At 47.8% G+C, this 21,186-nt stretch overlaps 1 protein-coding gene across 13 annotated transcripts in view; it reads left to right on the top strand.

Moving 5' to 3' along the window:
• The first annotated feature begins 11,977 nt into the window (after positions 1-11,977).
• Srrm234 (Serine-arginine repetitive matrix 2/3/4) overlaps positions 11,978-21,186 on the top strand; it is a 357,763-nt gene continuing 348,554 nt past the window's right edge. For all 13 annotated transcript variants that reach the window (XM_075888712.1, XM_075888714.1, XM_075888713.1 and 10 more), the window contains exon 1: positions 11,978-12,215. In XM_075888712.1, the coding sequence (XP_075744827.1) occupies positions 11,981-12,215 (235 nt within the window). In that variant the 5' untranslated portion in view covers positions 11,978-11,980. The remainder of the gene's footprint in view (positions 12,216-21,186) is intronic.

Below are 21,186 nucleotides of genomic sequence, written 5' to 3'. Positions count from 1 at the left end.
TACCTTAGTAACCTGCGCTTCACCGATGACAATGCATTGTTGAGTAACTCAGGGGACGAATTGCAACTCATGATTACGGAGTTAGACAAGGAGAGCAGAAAGGTGGGTCTTAAAATGAATCTGCAGAAAACGAAAGTAATATACAACAACCTCGGAAATGAGCAGCGCTTCGGGATAGGTAATAGTTCACTTCAAGTTGTAAAAGACTATGTCTACTTAGGGCAGGTAATAACCGCGAAGCCGAACCACGAGATTGAAGCAACTAGAAGAATAAGAATGGGGTGGAGCACATTTGGCAAGCACTCTGAAATCATGACAGGTAGATTGCCACTGTCCATCAAGAGGAAGGTATATAACAGCTGCATCTTGCCGCTACTTAGCTATGGAGCAGAAAACAAAGAGGGTTCAGCTTAAATTGAGAACGACGCAGTGAACAATGGAAACAAAATGGTAAGTGTAACCTTAAGAGACAAAAAGAGAGCAGAGTGGTTTAGGGAACAAACGGGGGTTAAGGATATCATAGTTGAAATCAAGAAAAGGAAATGGACAATGGCCGGGCATGTAGCACATACACAGGATAACCGCTGGTCATTAAGGGTAACTAACTGGATTCCGAGAGAAGGCAAGCGGGTTAGGGGGAGACAGACGGTTAGGTGGGCAGATGAGATTAAGGAGCTTGCCGGTATAAATTGGAAGCAGCAAGCACAGGACCGTGTTAACTGGCGGAACATGGGAGAGGCCTTTGTCCTGCAGTGGACGTAGTCAGGCTGATAATGATGATGACGTGACCGGACGCTATGGCACTGCGGGCGCGTGTGACTTTCGTGCGGCTCGCGTTTGCGTGCGCTCCATCGTGGCGCCAACTATAAGGCATTCCGGTTGGGCATGGTTTGAGTACACAATGCCGCGCGCTACCAAGCCCGCAGCGCCCCAAGAGAATGCGTACCTTGTTTTCACTGACGCAGTGCATCAAAATATCAGAAAAAGAGCACAGGCTTCCGTGGCTAACATTTTTGGATATCAAGGGATCGTACGATAGTGTGGTTCAAAAGACTTGTGGGGAATACTGGACACACTGTGGAAGATGCAGTCACTATTCTTTTAAAGGATATCTATTAAAGTAACAAGGGGTTGTTATAAAGTGGGAAAAACAGGTATCCAAGCCCACAAAGATAAAACGGGGGCTTAGGCAGGGGTTGATGCAGAGATTGATGGACATCTGCGGTAATGAGGGAGATAGATTAAATTTCAGATTCAGTAAGTAAAAATCGGCAGTCATGATTGTTAATGATAATGAAGGTAGTGAGCTTAGGATACAGGAGGTCACACTATATACAACAGATAAATACAAATATCTGGGTGTATGGATAAGCAATGGGACCAAGTACCTAAGGAAACACGAAATATACGTAACGACTAAAGGTAACAGGAAAGCAGCAGTGAGGAAAAATAGGGCACTGTGGAATTACAATAGGTATGATGTTGTGAGAAGAATATGGAATGGGGTCATGGTGCCTGGTCTGACATTCGGCAATGCGGTCCAGTGCATGAGGTCGGAAGTTTAAGCAAGATTAGAAATTAAGCAACGTGGAATAGGTAGACTTACTTTATGAGCTCACAAGAATACACCAAATCAGGGAGTACAAGGTGATATGGCATAGACATCATTTGAGGGCAGAGAAGCTGGCAGAAAGATAAAATTTGAGAAGCGATTGAGAGAAATGGGGAGGAGCATTGGGCTAGGAAGGTTTTCAGGTACTTGTACATGAAGAATGTCGATGCAAAATGGAGGAAGCGAACCAGCAAATTGACGGGCAAATACTTAGAAAACACCAGGGTGCCAAACCAAAAGGAACTATCGGTTAAGAAGAAGGTGAAGGAAACGGAGACCGACATGTCGAGAATTGGCATGATTAAGAAGTCCGCACTAGAGATCTCTCGAACTTTTAAGCAGGAAATTGCCAATAAATTCAAGGATCTATGATAATACTCTGGATAGTTCTCAAGAGAGTTTCATTTCTAATACAACGGGCCCTTTCCTGACTTTTTCGCTCCAGCCTCATGTTGTCGTTCAGCGATCTGTTGAGTTTTATTTCTAATACAACGGGCCCTTTCCTGACTTCTTCGCTCCAGCCTCATGTTGTCGTTCAGCGCTCTGTCTCGTCTCTTCTCCTGTCCCCTCCTGCCCAGTCGTTTGCGCTGGTAAGCACCCTTTATCTGCAACAGGCCCGCGAACGCATGCTGTTGTAAATTGCTAGCAGCCTACTTCGGCAGGGCTGCTGCAGGCGCCCAGCTAGCGCTGTATGATTACTACCTACGAAAACAGTACACTCATCGTTAGCAGGCCCACGTTGTCCGTGTCCGCCGCTCCATGAATATTCCTTAATCCGAGCGTCACTTCGAACACGGTGTCATGCGTGACCACCATTGAAGATGCGCCTGTTCGCTAGAACTTACACAGTGACCAAGAATCCAGACCAACGCAACGCATTTGAAAGACGGATGAGACAGAGAGTGCAACATTGAAAGAGAGAAGGAGGAGGCACTGGCGGCAGCGCCGCAGCTGTCGACGCAGGTGTTCTGTGACGCAACTATTCGCTTTTCTACACCGCCGTTGCGAGGGCAAGGCTGGCCCGGGTGAGCGGAGTGAGCGGGAAACCAGCCAAGAGGGTGCCGAAAGGCAAACGCTATGGCGCATAGGGCGGGCGGCGGTTCGACACGGAAGGCAATCGAATTGAGCTTCAAGAATGACTCCTTGTAAATGGCAACTCTCCTTCCACCCAGCCGCACAGCGGCACAGGTTATTTTCCAGCCTCGGGTTCTTTGAGTATTTTCACGGAATGCGACTGCAGTGGGCGAAAAATAGTTAAGCAAAACTTGCGGAAAACAAAGTGCACCCTGGAATGGCCAGAAACAATAATTATTTCGTCCTCGGTGGCATTAGCGGGAGAGCAACGCTACACCTTTTTTCAGAGGAATTTTTTTTTCGCATTGTCTGTGTCTGGCAATTCCGCGTATGGTGCCGAAAACACGGAATGCGTAGTCGAAGCTGGCAAATTAATCCACAGTCGCGGATGTTTAGAAGGCTTGTCACGCACCACGAAACGTGCCGAGGTTGTTATAACAAACTTTTTGCTGACCACATGATCAGCACATAATTCCATATGGTTGCCCAATGAGCTAGCTAAGCACCTGTAGCAAAGGCAGGGCACGTTCTTGGTAAATGTTGTTAATATAAACGATGGTTGTGCATAAGTGCAGTGACAGCTTTCCGTGTGAATTGGTCATAACCCACGTTTTCGAGCATAGAAGCGCCTCAGCGTACCTAATCAGCTACCACAGCAAGTTCGTAAGCAACCATGAGGCACGAGAATGTGCAGCTGTTTTCCATGTACTGAATAGTCCGTGTACAGTGCGTTGACCATTGCCATTCCTTAAGCCACCTCCCATATAAACTCCCAGTCTGAACAGATGTGGGACCTTAAACACTAAGAAGCAGTGCCCCCCCCGCACGCACGCACGCACGCACACACACACACACACACACACACACACACACACACACACACACACACACACACACACACACACACACACACACACACACACACACACGAAATTCGAAGGCGCACGGGCTGATACACACGCATACTTATTCACAGGCGCACACACATACACGTATACACACATACGGCCACACACACACGTGCGACTGTAAACGCACGCATGCATGGGCATACACATGTGCACAGGCCCGCTTAACACAAGCACGGACTCGAACATACACGCGCACGCACACATGCACGGGTGTACACACAATTGCGCTTACACACGAACACATGCGCAGGCTCACGCACACACAACGATACTCGGGCGAACTTTATGTTCCTGTATATAATCCATAGCAAACATGTAGCTTATAAACAACGCTAAGGAAAGCTTTCGTAACATGGATTGCAGTTAATAGCCATTATAGATGAAACGCGATTTGTTTCTGCTGGCATTCTGCTGTATTCGGAGAGCACCTTCACACATTCTAAATCAATTAGGCTGTCATTTAACGCAAAGTCCACATATTCGTGCAGTAGCTACGCTGCTCGGCCGCCAATCCGAAGGTTGCGGGTTCGATGCCGGCCGTGGCAGTCGAATTAAGACGGAGGCGAAAAGGTAGAAGCCTGTGCACTGTGCGATATCAGCGCTCATTAAAGAACACCAAATGGTCAAAATCTCTGGAGCTTTCCACTACGACGACCCTCATAATCATATTTTTGAGACGTAAAATCCCCCCAAAATTATAATTATGTGTTCTTCTTTTGCTGCCCATTCCATCTGATGAATCGTCACATACACCCTTCTCAGACACAAAAGCACCCTTAGAGTCCATTTTAGGGTGCTATAGAGACAAGCACCCAAACAAAGGGGTGCTTTTTTTTTCAATCAACCATTTATGGGTGTTAAAGAGTGTTGAAAAGGGTGCTTTTTCGTAAAAGCACCCTTTTTACACTCTTTTGGTTGTAAATTTTTTTACTGTGTACCGACAATGCGCGCTGTCTGGTTCGTGGACTCACAGCGATGACGCTGTTGATGCAGGCTGCGAAGGTTGTCTACGAGCGTCTGCGTCTTCACCATATGATCTCATAGATGGGCTTATTTCAACTTGGAATTGGTCCCTTCGCCGAACTGGAGCAAACGTGGTTCCTCTGGCGATGCCGACGCCGTACTCACCTTTTCATAAACGCCTCCCTGGGCGCCGCCATAGCCCTCCTTGGGCTGTGCAAATTAGCGCGTCCCCTCGAAAATGCACTGGCAACGCTGCGCCCTTAGCCTTTGTTCTCCCGCGCACAGCTCATCATGGCGGTGTTTTTTTTCTTCCCGTGAAAAGGTGTATACTACACGGCCGGTTCAATGCCGAAATTCTCTCCGAGAAAGTGGTGATATCTTCAGAGTCTCAATGTGCCACATACTGCAAAGTGCTTCCTAGAGACGTTTTGATTGACACATATATGCCTAACATACGTGAATATGTATAACTATGATTAATAATAACCCTGGAAAACTGCTGTGCTGTGTTCTACAACCGAAGCCGAACAAAAAAAAAAGTATTTAAGCACTACAATTTCCCTCCACAACAAAGGCGCAAATTCAGCCGGCATGCCTGTGCGATAAAGATTTTGTAGGAAGCGAACGTGCACTGTTTTCTAAATATGTCGTAAAAGAGTGGGCATAATCTTGTTACAAAATCATTTTAGGTTCGGTCTACACAGCACGAACCGTACATTTGGTCACTGTATCGAAGCGTATATTTTGAGGGATACATCATCCTTCTCGACGAGGTGTTCAATTAGGGAAAACACGATGTGGCCTGAACAAATATATTATTTGTGAGAAATATTCAAAGAACTCAATCACACACCCCCAAGACACACACACGCACAAAATGCGTTAACTGCGTCGCACTCGAAAGGAGAAAGCACAGCTGCCATCGGACTGATATTCGCGGGAAGTTGTATCGCAAAAGAAAAAAGAAACACAGAGAACCAAGAGCAACATACACTCTCAATAGTCAGATGACAATCAAAATATGCGAATTTACTACAAATATCAATTAAATGCACGTCGCAACTCTTAGGAGCGGCCGTACGCGAGCAGCTTTAACACGCGAAGCTTCTATTGAAGTAGAGTCATATTTTTCCCAGTGACTATATATTGGATTTTTCTAACAAGATTGAAGTGACCGTGGATGGTGAAGAGGTCTCCAGTGATGATCTCGAAGAAAACGCAGGGTGGCGGACAGTAGGCTCACGGAAGTCAAATCGCGGGCAAGCGTTGGCTCCCCGCGTGGAGACTGCAGACGGCAACTACAACAAGAAACAAGGCGAGCAGCGTCAACGACAACTCATCAAAGCAAGTCACATGCCACAGTTACCTCGAGGCGACTACAAGATAATTATAAGTCCAAGAGGGGGCCTCCGCATCGCTAATCACGGAGCTGTCCACATAGCGACCAGCGTCTACCAAGCAGCAGCAATCCCCAATGAAGCTCAAGATGAGGACATGGTCCGTCCTAAACTACAACAGAATATCATCGTCGTGAGTACACCCATCGAGGCACATGCTGATAAATATCAACGTATAACCCGCATCACGGTCGGCAAGAACACGTATGAAACAGGTGCCTACGAGGCGGCGCCAGACTATACTTCCAAAGGCGTGATACGCGGCATCCTCCTGGAAGATAGCGCCCGCGACATCGCCGCCAGCGCTGTCACACGTAGAAATCCCACGGCATTGGCTGCTAAACGACTGAGTAACACAATGGCAGTGATCGTGCTGTTCGAGGGATTCAGGGTACCGATGTATGTTCGCTACGGTGGAGCTCTACTGCGATGCACCCTATACTGGAAACAAGTCGATACATGTTATCACTGCGGCTGACTAGGACACCGTGCAGATGTGTGTCCGAATCCCCAAGATCATATATGTCGAGGATGCGGGGCGCCGAGCCCCCCGGATGACCACCAGTGTACACCCACATGCCAACTCTGAGGAAGCAACCACCAGACGGCTGACAGGACCTGTAGGGCACGCTACAAGACCACTTACATCGTGACACGTCACCGCTGGCAGCGCCAACAAGTTTCGCCCAAGCCTACAGCCAGCAGCAACGATGCAAATAAGCAGGACACTCTTCCTCCTCGACCACAAGGAGGCCGAGGCCGGCCCAAATACCGCACCCGTTTAAGGTCCGGATCCAGGTCACGGAGCCGAACACCAGGATCATACGAATTGAGGTGGGCAGACATGGTCGCGGGAACGCAGCAGAGGTCTGAGGAGGCCGCATCTCAAAACTCATTGAAAAAGTTTGAGTCAGATAAAGTTCAACTCAAACAAATGCTTAGTCAATGCAATCAGAAAATAAATGCTTTAAGCGAGGAAAACCGCATGTTCAAAGAGGAGCTCAGTAAATTTAAGGACTCAGAACAACACCCAGCAAATACCCCCCGACAAACCATGCCTGAAACACCTCTGGAACAAATGGAGGAGGGGGCAAACCCCCACCCCCTAACCGTAGAGCGGAAACTTCAGATAGTGAGGACAGACCTACACGCACTACTTCCAGTAATGCCACTCCTATTGACCTGATGAAATCAGTTAACGAATTCAGTGCGTTGATGACCACAACGTCTGGCCGCATACCTTCACTCACCGACTGTGTACATACGCTTACTCAATTAATACAACAGCAAAATGAGCACTTTAACTAAAGAACGATAGCAGTGGAGTCGTGGACCTCCTCGCAGCCATCGAACGGAATGGCTCCCGGAACTCAACCATGACAACCCATTTCGCCACCCATCGGTTTGATTAGATCAGCCGGCAACATTTATACCCCCACTACTCACCATGGCTAATCAACCTACGTACAACGTTTGGCAGTGGAATTGTCAAAGCTACGCGAATAAGAAAGCTGTTTTAACCCAATAAATCCGTGATAAGAACAAACCACATATTATTATTCTACAGGAGACGCATGGTTTCGCCAAATTAGCACGGTACCGCACAATTGGCTGTGCCACTGGAGATACTACCACCCTTACAACCCAAGTCCGCAAAGGCCATACTGTTACACAACACGATACTAAAATTAGGCACATAGATAACATTCTAATTGAACTCATACCACACCACAAAACACACGCTAGCCTCTTCGTACTTAACATATACAGTAACCCTAAACACAAAAAACACAGGTTTGGCACCTTCTTCAAGCGCTCGACTAGGTTTGGCGCTTCTTTAAGAGCGTTCTCGAAGAGTGCTCTCGAGCTGGTTCCAATTCCATTATAATAGGAAGCGATTTTAATGCTCCATATACGTCTTGGGGATATTCTTATGCTCACCCAAAAGGTCACGATGTCTGACTCGACACCCAAAACGAAGGATTAACTCTCATCACGGATCCAAGCGCACCTACCCGTGCCGGCACCAGTTCTAGCAAGGACACTACACCAGATCTCACAATCGTCAAACATGCACACACAACAACATGGCGTAACATGCTAGAGGCTTTAGGTAGCGACCAAGTCATCATCGATATCTACATCAAAGGGGGCCCTCCCAAACCATCAGGAAAACAACACAAGCTAGTCGACTGGGCCAAGTTCCGCAAGTTACGAGAAAATAATGTGTCACCCATCGATGGTATTGAACATTGGACCAAAACTTTAAGACAGGACATTGATCACGCTACAAAAACAGTGCCCCCAGAGGCGCACTTTGAGGAGATTGATAGCCTATATACGTGGGAAGCGAGACAATCACTCCAAAAGAGGTGGAAAACCCAGAAATTAACAGGAACTTTCGGAAACGTATAGCGCTCCTCAACAGAGAGATCGAAACATATGCTAAAGAATTAAGCCAGCAACAGTGGCATGACATTTGCAACTCCATGGACAAGCAAATAGGTTCCGGAAAAACATGGCACCTTCTCCGCCATCTATTAGACCCTGAGAACAACAAAGCAGTCCACCGTCAACATATCAATAAGCTAATCAATGATTACACAGGTACAGTGGAGGAACTCTTGCGAGACATATCAAACACATATATCTCCCAAGCACCTCCTCAACTACACCCAGATTATACCAGTCAGACAAACGCAACTCTTGACGAGGAATTTTCGGAAGCAGAGATTCACGCTGTACTACCCCGCCTTAATACCAAATCCATCTCTCGCTTGCTGGATTCCGTGCCGACCGGTTGTGCCTTCACGATCTCCGACATCAGCGTAGCTCTGACCGACTGGGCTCGCCCTACGTCATCTCCCGACGCCGACGACCTTCGACGACAGTGTAGCTCTGACTGACTGGACTTGCTCTACGTCATCTACTGACGCCGACAAGAGCTTTCGCGAGTGGTGCCCCGTCCTCGGACTCCTGTGACCGTGTTTCCATCTTTCCTATCTTTCCTATCCCCTCGATTTGCCGTCGCTCTCTCTGGCTTACCACCTCACGCCTCTTTCTCTTTTCTACACCTTTATTCCTACCCTTTTAATCCCTCCTCACCCCCATCCCTTGTGAACTACTGTTGAAGTGTCGCTCACTGAAGCAGACAGTTACGGGGCTCACTTTTCTATTCTTTTTCTCTCTTAAGAACCACTTAGTAGTAATACCAAATCCGCTCCTGTTTTGACTCCATTACGAACAAGACACTACGTAACCTAGACGATGAATCTATTAGTCACCTTGTGGACTACATTAACGCATGCTGGGCCACAGGACGTTTACCCCCCCCCCCCCCAATGAAAGGTTGCCAAGATTATTCTTATCCCCAAACCGGGGAAACCACTGAACATTCACAACCTTAGACCCATCTCTCTAACTTCCTGCCTAAGGAAACTTATGGAGCACGCCTTCTTAGCTCGACTAACAGATTACCTTAGAGACAATGACGTTCTCCCGTGCACTATGTCAAGTTTCTAAAGGCACCTTTCACGCCAGGACACTATGCTTCAATTGAAGCACCAAATCATATACACCATGAACCGCTCAACCAAAGCTATACTATAGGTTTAGATCCTAAGAAAGCATTCGATAACGTTACACACAGTACAATACTCCAACAGGTTAACGCCTTAAATCTCGGAACTCGAACGTATAAATATATTCGCGACTTTCTTACTAACCGACAAGCTGTAGTCAAAGTGGGCGCACTCACATCATCTGAGATACACATAGGAAGTGCAGGAACTCCGTGATATCACCTATGTTATTCAACATAGCTCTCCTCGGTTTGCCCCCAAAACTGTCCATGATTCCTGGGCTTCATCACAGCATATATGCTGACAACATTACCCTCTGGATATGTGATGGCAGCGATGGCTCTATAGAAGAACGGCTACAAGAAGCGGTAAACGTAGTGGAACAATACCTACGCGGAACAGGGCTTTCGTGTTCGGCGGAGAAGTCCGAACTCCTCTTATACCACCCCAAACTCAGAGGCAGACCACCCAAACAGTATAGTCCAACAAACTCATACACAGACATTACCCTGAAGAGAGCTGATGGACGCGTCATACCGACAGTCGATAAAATACGGGTTTTATGACTTTTGGTTGGAAGCAAAGGAACAAATGGTGAGACACTCCGCAAATTAGAAGCCAAAGTTGCGCAAACAATGCGACTCATTAAAGAATAAGTAATAAATATCAGGGCATGAAGGAATGCAGTATTATCCGGCTTATCCACTCCTTCGTGCTCAGCCACATTAATTATGTCGCTGACTACCATCGATGGTTCGCGACGGAAAGAGCTAAACTCAACGCACTCATCAGACGAGTTTACGAACAGGCGCTAGGGCTTCGGCACAGTACCAGCACGGAACTCATTCTTAAACTAGGCCTTCATAACACTGTTGAAAAAATGATTGAAGCGCAACAGACCTCGCAGTACGAGCGTTTGAGCAATACGAAAGCAGGTCGCCAAATTTTCGACAGTCTCGGCATTTCTTACCACGCACAGCATGGTATGAAATGCGACATACCACGCGAAATCCGCACTAAACTCATGATACCACCATTGCCAAAGGACATGCACCCTGATCACAACAAAGGTAGAAGAATCAGTAGAGCCAAAATTATGCTCCGAACTTATGGAAGAAATAAGGAGGCGGTCTTCGTCGATGCAGCGTGCTATCGAAACAATCGCCGTTTTGTTTCTGCGGTTGTAGACCATACGCACAAATGCATAACCAGCGCTTCAATCAATACAAATCACGTGGATACAGCAGAGGAGGTCACTCGCCTTAGCTCACACCGATGCCCAGTATATTATCAGGAATTCACAAACAGCAGTCCGAAATTTTGCAAATGGTAGGATTTCTTCAGTGGCGCTGAAAGTCCTTACAAAAGGCAAAACCCGCTCTGACGACCAAATTGCATGCATTCTCTGGTTTCCCACCCACACACCCGTCGACCACACGGAGGTCAATCTTAACGAGGTGGCGCACGACGTGGCTCGAGGCCTCACGTTCCGGGCAACGTCAGTGGTTGACACCACCCGTACGGACTCTCTCGTGGAGGAGTGGGTGGATAAACTTACCAAATTCAACGACATTATCCAACAATAAGACTTCAACGACGGGCATACTCCCCGCCTCACCCCGAGCTCAACCGGGCCCAGTCCGTTCAATGGCAGTAATTACAAACAGGCACCTACACTAATGCCGTAATTACGAAAAACATTTACCCCGACTTGTATATGACCAATTCGTGCAAGTATTGTAGTAATAGGGCCACTTTAGCGCATATTCTCTGGGAGTGTCCAGCACTAATTGGCAAAACGAGAGACGCGGCCTCCAATGAGAACCTACGGGAGCGTTGGCGGACCGCGCTGCTCAGCTCAGGACTAGATAGTCAACTCTGGGCGATTCAGCATTCCAAAGAAGCTGCTGAGAGACATGGTCTCTCAACCAGCTTCTAGGTGGGACATTCGCTCGGAGGATTTCAAGCTGGACGGTTGTGCCCTCGCGATCTCCGACTTCAGCGTAGCTCCCGCCGATTGGTTCGCCCTCCGCGGTCTCCTGATGCCGTGCAGCTCTCGCATTGTGGCACCCCGCCCTTGGACTGCTTCGACCGGATCCCCACTTTCCTATCTCCTTCTTTGTTCCTCTCGTTGGCTGGCGGCTTCTTATCCGTCTATTTTCCTTCTATTCTTTTTATCCCTCCTTCCTTCTCCCTATATCTTTTATTCCCCATATCCCATTCCTCTGCTGACCTGTTGAGGTGTCCTCGTAAGGAGAGACAGTTACGGGTCGGCACCTTTCTTTTCTTTTCTTCTGATATAACCACTTATATATAGGTGGGAACCCAGCCCGGTAACCTGCAGGAAGTGAATGAAGTTGTAGAGTGCCTAGAAATATTCTAGGCACTCTAGAAGTTGTTCACTCACTTTATAGTGAATCTGCCAGTGGCGCCACCTCTCCTATGTTACGCCAAATGCGTGAGTGGAACGGCGGAGAAAGTCCTGTGGTATGGTGGCTAGAAGGAGCCACCATACCTGTGGTTCCGTTGGATTCGTTGGGTTTATGCGTTCGTCGGCGAGCGACGCACCCACAAACGTCGATTTGTTGTCCGTATCATTCCGTACTACTTACGGTGTTCTCTGGTACTACGCGCTTCGATAACCACAGCTGTAACGATCAACAACGCCTGGCCGGCGGTGAGTAACTCTCATTCATCCCTCCGCAAACCCAACTGTGACGGCCTTTTCCACAGTTGTGCTGAAACTTCCATCGAACTGGTTGTTGACCGTTGTGCACAGAACATTTTCTGCACGCTCATTATATCGCTACGTGTGTATGTATGTATACTAACACATTTAGAGCAGCTGTTGGGCAGAACCAGTGCGCTACTTAATCATAAATAATCGAAGAGGCGGTACGGGATGAGTGCAATCAATCTCGCATAATTGTGGTACCATTCAGTAATGTTGATATGCAATCAGCTGCTACCCGGATTGTGACGATTTCAACGAAGGCTTGGTATTTTGATTTTTAGATGGGCTGTTCCCAAGCCTTTGTTCTGTCGACTACGTAGAAATTTTGGCTGGAGAAGCTTCATCGTGTTGTGCACTTCCTAGTCGAACCCGTTCGCGCACTTTCGCGTTACCATTTTGTTTGTTGGCACCGAAATGTGCCTAGATTTAGGGGCATCTTGAGCAACTCTAGTTGGTCGAAAATAATTTGTAGTCCCTGGCACTGCAACGTTTCTTGTGATTACCGCATTGTGCATCAAGCTGTGCCATGTGCTGCACCCGTTTTGGTGGCCTTCAACGCGAGAGCTGCGGCGTCGATTCGGCCACCTGTCGGCGACGGTGAAGATGTGGAAAGGGGAAGGCCATTAGATCACGTGTTCAAGCGTGGCAGCACCCGTACACCGCTGTCGGGAAGTGTCTATATGCTCAACATAACAATCACATAAAAGTAGCCGAATAGTTCGCAAAACAGGAGCACACAACTCGTCAATTGACAAGAAACGCCGAAGTCAGAGTGCGATCACTCGAAATCAGCAAAACTTCAACATTGCGGACACTTTGAAGCCAACAATGTCAACATTGAGCAAGACAGGAAGAAGTTAATAGAGAATAAACCCGTGAGAAAGAGGGTCATCCAGGGCACTAAGCTGATCGAAGCTCGCAAGGTCTGTACATGATTACTTGTGCTCTAATCTTCGTGGGCTGACTCTAATTGGAAAGCAAATTCTTCACTGCACGGTAACTACTGGGGTGGCTTGGGCCGCACGTACAGGAGCCTAGAAAAGGAGCGACTTGACTTGTTGGTGACAGTTTCAAGACTGGCTCATTGAAGGTGATTAGAAGGTTAGAAAGCAGAGATATGTAGAATAGGAAGAAGGAAACATCAGAGTTGGTCCTACGAAAGATGCTATGAGAAAGATGCGGGCGAAACCCCCTTCGCTCCCTTCGGTTTTGTGTTGGTGGCCCTCTTCACAAACCGTGAAATCGGGCAGTGACTTCTTCAATGGCGTGTGTATGGCGGGAAGGAATGCTGAGGCCTTCAGAATTTTTAACATCCTGCCCTACAATGAGCATACGCTCGTTCTTGGTCGCTTTTGTACCATGGTGAATGGTTAGTTGTTGAGCCTAAGCGGGTACAAGGCTTGTACTGGTCGTCAAACTTCCCGTTCATTTGGAAGAAATGTTTGTGATCGACCGAGAAATGTGCAGGTGTCAATCGTATAAGCTCCCCCTCGTCCGATTGTGAGCCACTGTTCTCGAAATCGCTATTTTCTGGAGTTTAGAAAGCTGCCAGCACTATTCGTCCCATCTCTCTAACACATCTGAAGGGATCTTAATGTTTTTGGAATTGCTATTTTCTGGAGTTCAGGAAGCTGCCAGCACTATTTGTTTTATCTCTCTTGCACATCTGGAGGGATCTTTTCGTCCCATGTTCTATTGTGTACACAGAAGCTCTGAAACATTATGTTTGTGGTAATAGTAGTGGGCACGAGGAAACCAAGTGGGGGGAAAATGCATGCTGAGGACTGCAGTAGAAATAGCTTTGTGTACTGGCGACTTGGAATCCAATCAGGGCGGACATCTTAAAGACGAACTCATCTGTTGTCGGGCCTTCATTTTACACTGACAATCTTTGTGGGGCCCAACTCTGGTAGAGCATTCAGGGCTGTCTCAGTCTCAGCAAACAATGCCATTAAAACTGGATTGTTCAATCACCAGTTCCTCAGGTTCATGGCTCCCATCTCTAGTGAAGCATATCTGCTCCGCCTCTTCTCCACACCGTCAGCACCCGTAGCCAACTCATATAGGTCATCACTCAGGATCTTAGTAATGCGGGGAAATTTCTATTCGCCACTTTTCAAATAATGATGTAAGGTGGCTGTGAGGAGGCAGGGGCTGCACGTAGCGCCGAATGGTACCACAGCGCTGTGCGTGGTTCTCTTCTTTGTCTCCGTCTTTTTGTGCGCCGCTTTTCTTTTAATATGAATAGACATCAACTCGCCCAACTTTCTATTCCGAATCGTACCCTTGTCATTCGATATTCTGTGATTGGGGATGGAATTTCACCTTGCTTTGATGTACTTTGATACCATAGAAAGCGAAGGGCACTGCAATCCTTCACAGGCAGCTCAATTTGGAGAAAAACTTTTTCTATGTTACTCATTATGACCACAGTGTGCATTCGAAATCGAATTAGATTGTCTGATAAACTTGTATTTTGGTTGGGCCCTGCATAGAGAACGTCGTTCAATGATAGCTTTCCTGCTGCTTTGGAGGACGCATTGAATACAACCCTTAACTTGTTTCCCTTAACTTGTTTTTTTTTTTTTTTTTTTTTTTTTTTGCTGCCTGGCTGGACAACGCGGCGGTGTGACATGTAATACGTTGGCCCCTGCAGGGACTCACCCACTTCCTTGACTTTCTCAGCATGTCTGGCTTGAAGGTACTTCTTGATTGTCTGGTTATAGTTGTAGATCATTTCCTCATTTTGCAGTAGTTTCGCAGAAAGCGAGTGAAGTCTGTGCGATGCCGTCCCCCCTTGTCTGTCAGCTGAGATGGGTTCTTTTTCCATGGGAGCCTGACATCGTATCGACCATTCTTGTGGACGATGGTGTCCTCAAATGCCCTAAGAATGTCGTCGTTTCCAGTGGTGAGCAGCGTGTCATCGACAATGCCAAGTTGTCCCAGCTCCCAGAATGATCTAAGTTAATGATAAATGTCATCTGGTTTCTGGTTCGTACTGACGCGCATCACGTCAACGCTCGTCAGGTGCAAATGAGGGAGACGATGTGTCTGTGCTCTGCAGCACCCATCCAAACACAGTCTCGGCGGCTACGAGCCTCTCGTTGAAGCGCTTGACACTTTCTGATGTCATGTCCAAGTAGTAATCAGCTCCAACAAGCAGCTCAATTCCGACTCTAGGCTGGTAGCTGTCAGGTACTGCGTCAACAAGTTTGAGGCCCTGTTCCTGTGCAAGGCGCGCAACACGGTCGTTCGGTGGTGCCAGTAGGTCTCCGCTGATCTCGGGTATCTTGAGTGCTTCTATGCAAACTCTGGTGTTGCGACAGTTTTTCAGCCAGCATGCTACCCGACGACAGTGTCTTTCCTCCAGCGGTGTCTTTCGTGTTCTATTCTTAAAGGCAAATGATAAGGGTCCCTCAATTTTTAAATTAATAGAGAAATTATTCTGGCCTCCTTCATTCAGTGTGCATCTCATGGGGTTGCTTTGAGGTTTGTCTGGAATGCACAATTCACAAAATGTGACCGGTGTAGTTTTCTGCACCGATTGGGAAACTTGTTTGTAAGACGTAAAAAAAAAAAAGTCAGAGCCTGTTTACTGGCCTCTCAAAGAGCCCCTGAGCCCCTCAGAAGTTAAAAGTTAGTTTTGGTGTTGCAGTTGTGCAGGGGTGAAACAGATGTGCAGCTCTTAGAATATTTTGAAATCGTGCTGTACTAGCTGAGCTAGAAGCGTCTGATGATCCAAAAGCAGCCTTCACTTCTTCGCCCTTCCATCGCTAAATTTTGCTCATTGGCCTGTCCCTCCTTCGAGCCGAGTGCTCCTCCTCGCCGTGTATAGGAAGAAGTATGGCAAGCATGCGTACCTGTGAGCAGGGAAAAAGGTTCTTTTTGGGGACGACATGACCAGATGCAAATGTTGATGTCACGGCCAGTAATGGGGCTTACGGGAAAGCCCAGAAAGAAGGGATCGTTTCGTGGAAGTAGTGGCATGTCCCTGGCTTGTACGGTTGCTGCATTCGGCAGTAGTGATGGCAATATGAACTCAAAGCGCACGTTTGTTGTAAATGTTAAAGAAAGCTTGCACCATCTCCCGCTACAGGGAACCATGTGTAGATGGGAGCAGCGGGCGCTAACGCTTACACTGGCAGAGGCGTTGCTGCTGGCGCTCATTGAAGCATTGCGAAGCAGAGTGCCACGGTGTAGTGAATCCACCGCAGCAGGTTCTACACAAATCAGACGCACGGAGCACACGTTCTCGGTCATACACACACACATAGACCTTTAATAAAGGCTCAACCAACTCGCGCTATACAAAATGTTTAACCAAATTCTCGCGGTATAAACATTAAGTAGATATCCATAAGCATATATTCAGTTACCAGTTTGTATAAGGAAGACGTAGTCAAGGCGCACACATCACCGTTGGTGCCAACCAGAGAAACCAGGAGCGTCCCAGACGCGATGCTTCGGAGTCGGCGCTCGATATTCTTCTGGCAGCCAGGTGGTGTGTCATGAACGGTTGTCGTTGGTGTACGGTATGACGAGTGATGTCTAGGTACACTGCCCGAGAACTTCCGTCGAGCCTTCAGAGTCACAGGCTCAGTGGCACCAGGCAACGGCAAGAGCCAGGGTTTTCTCCTTCGCATGGCTGCTTCTTCCGCCGATCTCCGCTTTACCTCCACGTGCTGCTTCTCCGCTTCTATTTTTTTTTTCCAAGATTCTCACGCCATGAGGGTTCTACGCTTGTCTCTCTTTTCTTTCATTTTTGTTGTCAGCGTTGCACTCGCTCAATGCTTTTGTGATCTTTATTTCACAAGCGTTCTTACAAGCAGTACATGACGCTACCCCACACTTCAAGGTTTTTTCCAGAAAAAAAAAAACAACAACCTCAATGCACACAAAAAGTGAGAGGTAAGAATGCGCACAGCAACAGCATGATGTCGACTGACTAAACACACACAGTTGTGAACATATGGGGGCCACCCACCTGAAGCTACAGAATTTCACAATGTATCAGTGATTATGCTATTCGAGCAGTAAAATGCGATACAATTTTCTGGTAGCAGGAGTGTTGCTATGGACCTTATTCAAACGAGATTGACTCTCGTACTGCTCCATTCGTACTATCAAAATTACAAATACTTCTTGACTGAAATAACTGAAATGTGGTCAGTATTGTTCAGTAGACGGACAGCTCAAGTGCAAAGACACCATCGCAAACAGGAAGACAGTATGCAAACTAAGGGAGCTTCACCAACCTGCATTTCTGCATTTGCTGTTTACGAAAATTCTTGTTTTGTATCGAATTTGCGGTATCCAAGCCTTAGTGACGCACTTCTTGGCGATCACACTTGCAACAATATTTACTTCAGTGCTCTCTTTTGTATTCGGTATTTTTGCAGGAGTGTGGTCATGTTTGTTTACTCCGGGTTCTTTAGAAAGATTAAGCTGTTTGGAATTCCCTGCGTATGTAGGAGGTGCCCAGTCAGTGTTTGGGTCACCCGGTTCTCGAGCTCCACGATCGTTGCCTATGATTACGTCGTAGAGTGGGGAGTTCATACAAGCGGCTATAGCTTGTCTAATAAAATACCGTGATGACTGGAGACCGGATTATAGGCAAATGCCTATTTTGTTTCTTGCGTTCCTACCCCCCATTTTGATATATTGTCACGTGCTACAAAAGGTCTTCAACTAGGAAGAACTGAGCCAGCGGTGAAACGCACCGAAAACTGGCAAGATGGCTGCTTCAATAATAATCAACTAGCCAGAGCACGCGCTGCCCCAGAACATCGTCTTCTATTCTCGCGAGCAGCCATGGCTTGTGCTCGCCGTAACTAGTGGACAAGTGGCATTATTCCCCCTTTAAGAAAAAAAAAGGCATGACTCTGATGCTCGGAAAGTACAAAGGCAAAGTCGGGGCGAACCAACAGAAAATATGCGCATACACAAAGACAGCGATATGGTTCATGCGCAGTCGCACTACCGCGTGAAGTACGGCATCAGGCGCACCACGGGGACAATCTCTGAGGAGTGCCTTCACCGTCGTGGCGAGAAGGCGCCGTCAGGTACTAACTACCTCGTAGTTCACATGGCTCACGCGTCGCAAGACTTTGTATGGTCCGAAGTAGCGACATAGCAGTTTTTCTGACAATCCCTGGCATCGGACTGGAGTTCACACCCAAACTTGATCGCCTGGATGGTATTCAACTTGTCGATGGCAAGCGTTGTAGCGGCATGCGTCTGTACTCTGCTGGTGCGTAATGTGTAGGCGTGCTTCTTCGGCGTACTGGGTAAGCTGCACAGCATCAGGAGTGATCAAAGCATCGCAATTGTGTGGAAGCATCGCATCCAGCATGGTCTGGACCTCACGTCCATAGACAAGATGGAAAGGCATGAATCGAGTAGTTTCCTGTACGGCAGTATTGTAGGCGAATGTGACGTATGGTAGCACCTGGTCCCAGGTCTTATGCTGGACATCTACGTACATAGATAACATGTCAGCGGTGGTCTTGTTGAGTCGCTCTGTCAAGCCGTCGCTCTGCGGAAGATATGCCGTGGTCTTGCGATGGCTCGTGTAGCTGAGCTTGAATACGTCATCAATGAGCTGGGCTGTGAATGCTGTTCCTCTGTCTGTGATTACGCATGAGGGGGCGCCATGTCGAAGAACGATCTGGTCCATAAAGAATTGGGCAACGTCGGAAGCAGTAGCGCGTTGTAGTGCCTTTGTTTCGGCGTACTTCGTCAAATAATCGGTGGCTACTACGATCCACTTGTTGCCGGCAGATGATAGTGGAAAGGGCCCCAGTTAATCCATTCCTATTTGATCAAATGGCGCTCTGGGTGGTTCTATTGGTTGAAGAAGCCCCGCGGGCTTTAGTGGCGGGGATTTGCGACGTTGACAATCCCGGCAGCTTTTCACGTATCGCTTAAATGATGCAGAAAGCTTAGGCCAGTAGTATGCTTGTCGAACTCGAGCGAGAGTTCGAGAGGAACCTAAGTGACCAGATGTGGGCTCATCGCGGCAGGCAAGAAGAATGACGTTACGCATGTCAGTTGGCATGACTAGAAGATAGGTTCTCTCATTGCCGTTGGAGTTTTTCTTATACAGGACCCCATCTCGCAGACAGAACGACAACAGACTTTGAGAAATACATAGAGGTATGGACGAGTTGCGTCCTTCAAGGTTTTCGATAGCTGCGCGAATTTCATCTTCCGCACGCTGTTGCGTAATCAGATATGTTGTAGTAAGGGCCCCAAGGAAACCATCGTCATCCTCGGTGTCGTGGCCACAAACTTCGACAGGTGCACGGGATAATGAATCGGCATCTTCGTGCTTGCGGCACGGTTTGTAAGCGATCGTGAAATCGTATTCCTGCAGACGAAGACTCCATCGTGCCAGTCGCCCACACGGGTCCCGTAGGTTGACTAACCAGCACAACGAATGATGGTCGGTCACTACCTTGAAGTGGCGTCCGTAAAAGTAAGGCCTAAATTTCATAGTGGCCCATACAATAGCGAGGCACTCTTTTTATGACGTGGAGTAGTTGACCTCAGCGCGGGAAAGAGTGTGGCTAGCGTACGCTATCACTCGCTTTGTGCCCTCTTGTTGTACGAGGACAGCACCAAGACCCACGTTACTGGCATCAGTATGAATTTCAGTATCAGTGTCTTGGTCAAAGTGAGCGAGGACTAGTGGTGGCTGCAAACGCTCCCGTAATTCAGAGAAAGCTGTGTCCTGTTCTTCCTCCCAGACGAATGGAACATCTTCACGAGTGAGTCGAGTGAGCGGTTCAGCAATGCTATAAAAATTGGCTATAAAGCGGCGGTAGTACCCGCAGAGCCCTAGAAAGCGACGCACTGCCTTCATATCAAGTGGAACAGGAAACGAGGCCACGGCGGTACTTTTATCAGGGTCTGGTCGAGTACCATCCGCACTGACAACATGGCCGAGAAACTCAAGTTCCTTGTAACCGAAATGGCATTTTTCTGGCTTCAGTGTCAGGTTAGCAGAGCGGAGCGCTTCCAGCACATTCTGCAGACGCTTCAGGTGCTCCTCGAAGGTGGCAGAAAACACGACAACATCATCGACGTAAACTAAACACGTGTGCCACTTTAGACCGGTAAGAACAGTGTCCATCATTCTCTGGAATGTCGCAGGTGCAGAACAGAGGCCGAAGGGAAGCACTTTGAATTCATATAGGCGATCCGGTGTAACGAAGGCGGTTTTTTCACGATCTCGTTCATCAACTTCGATCTGCCAGTAGCCACTTTTCAAGTCTATCGATGAAAAATACTTGGCCCGCCGCAGTCTGTCGAGGGAATCGTCGATGCGAGACAGCGGATAGACGTCCTTTTAGTCAAGCTTGTTAGGTTTCCTGTAGTCCACGCAGAAGCGCAGTGATCCATCTTTTTTTTTCACGAGCTTGACCGGAGATGACCAGGCACTTTTCGAAAGTTGGATAACGTCATCTTGCAACATCTCTTTGACTTGAGCATTTATAATGTCACGTTCCTTTGCCGAAACGCGGTAAGGGTGTTGTTTTATGGACGAGGCGTTGGTATACGTAATTATTCGATGTTTGGCGATCGGTGTCTGACGAACCTTCGTGGTGGACGCGAAGCACTGTTTAAATTGATATAGCAGTTGACGTAGCTCGGTCTGTTGTTGTTTTGAGAGGGTCGAGTTGACATCGACGTTTCCAAGTAGTGAAGTCATGTCGCTTGGTGTCGGTCGAAGCCCATCGTTGGCTGATGTAGATGCGAAGCATTCAGAAACGTCTGCGATAGGGTAGGTGAAAGCGATGGCAGTGTCACGAAACAAGTGCCGGTACTCGTTACTGAAATTAGTCACGAGTAGGGCAGAGTGTCCGTCATAAAGCGTGACGAGGCTGCGTGCAGCGCAGATATCTAGCGCGAA

The sequence above is a fragment of the Rhipicephalus microplus genome, chromosome 3 (genome assembly GCF_043290135.1).
Source record: "Rhipicephalus microplus isolate Deutch F79 chromosome 3, USDA_Rmic, whole genome shotgun sequence".
Lineage (NCBI taxonomy): Eukaryota > Metazoa > Arthropoda > Arachnida > Ixodida > Ixodidae > Rhipicephalus > Rhipicephalus microplus.
The sequence above is the reverse complement of the archived record's forward strand: the minus strand, read 5'-3'. Positions and strand labels throughout refer to the sequence as shown.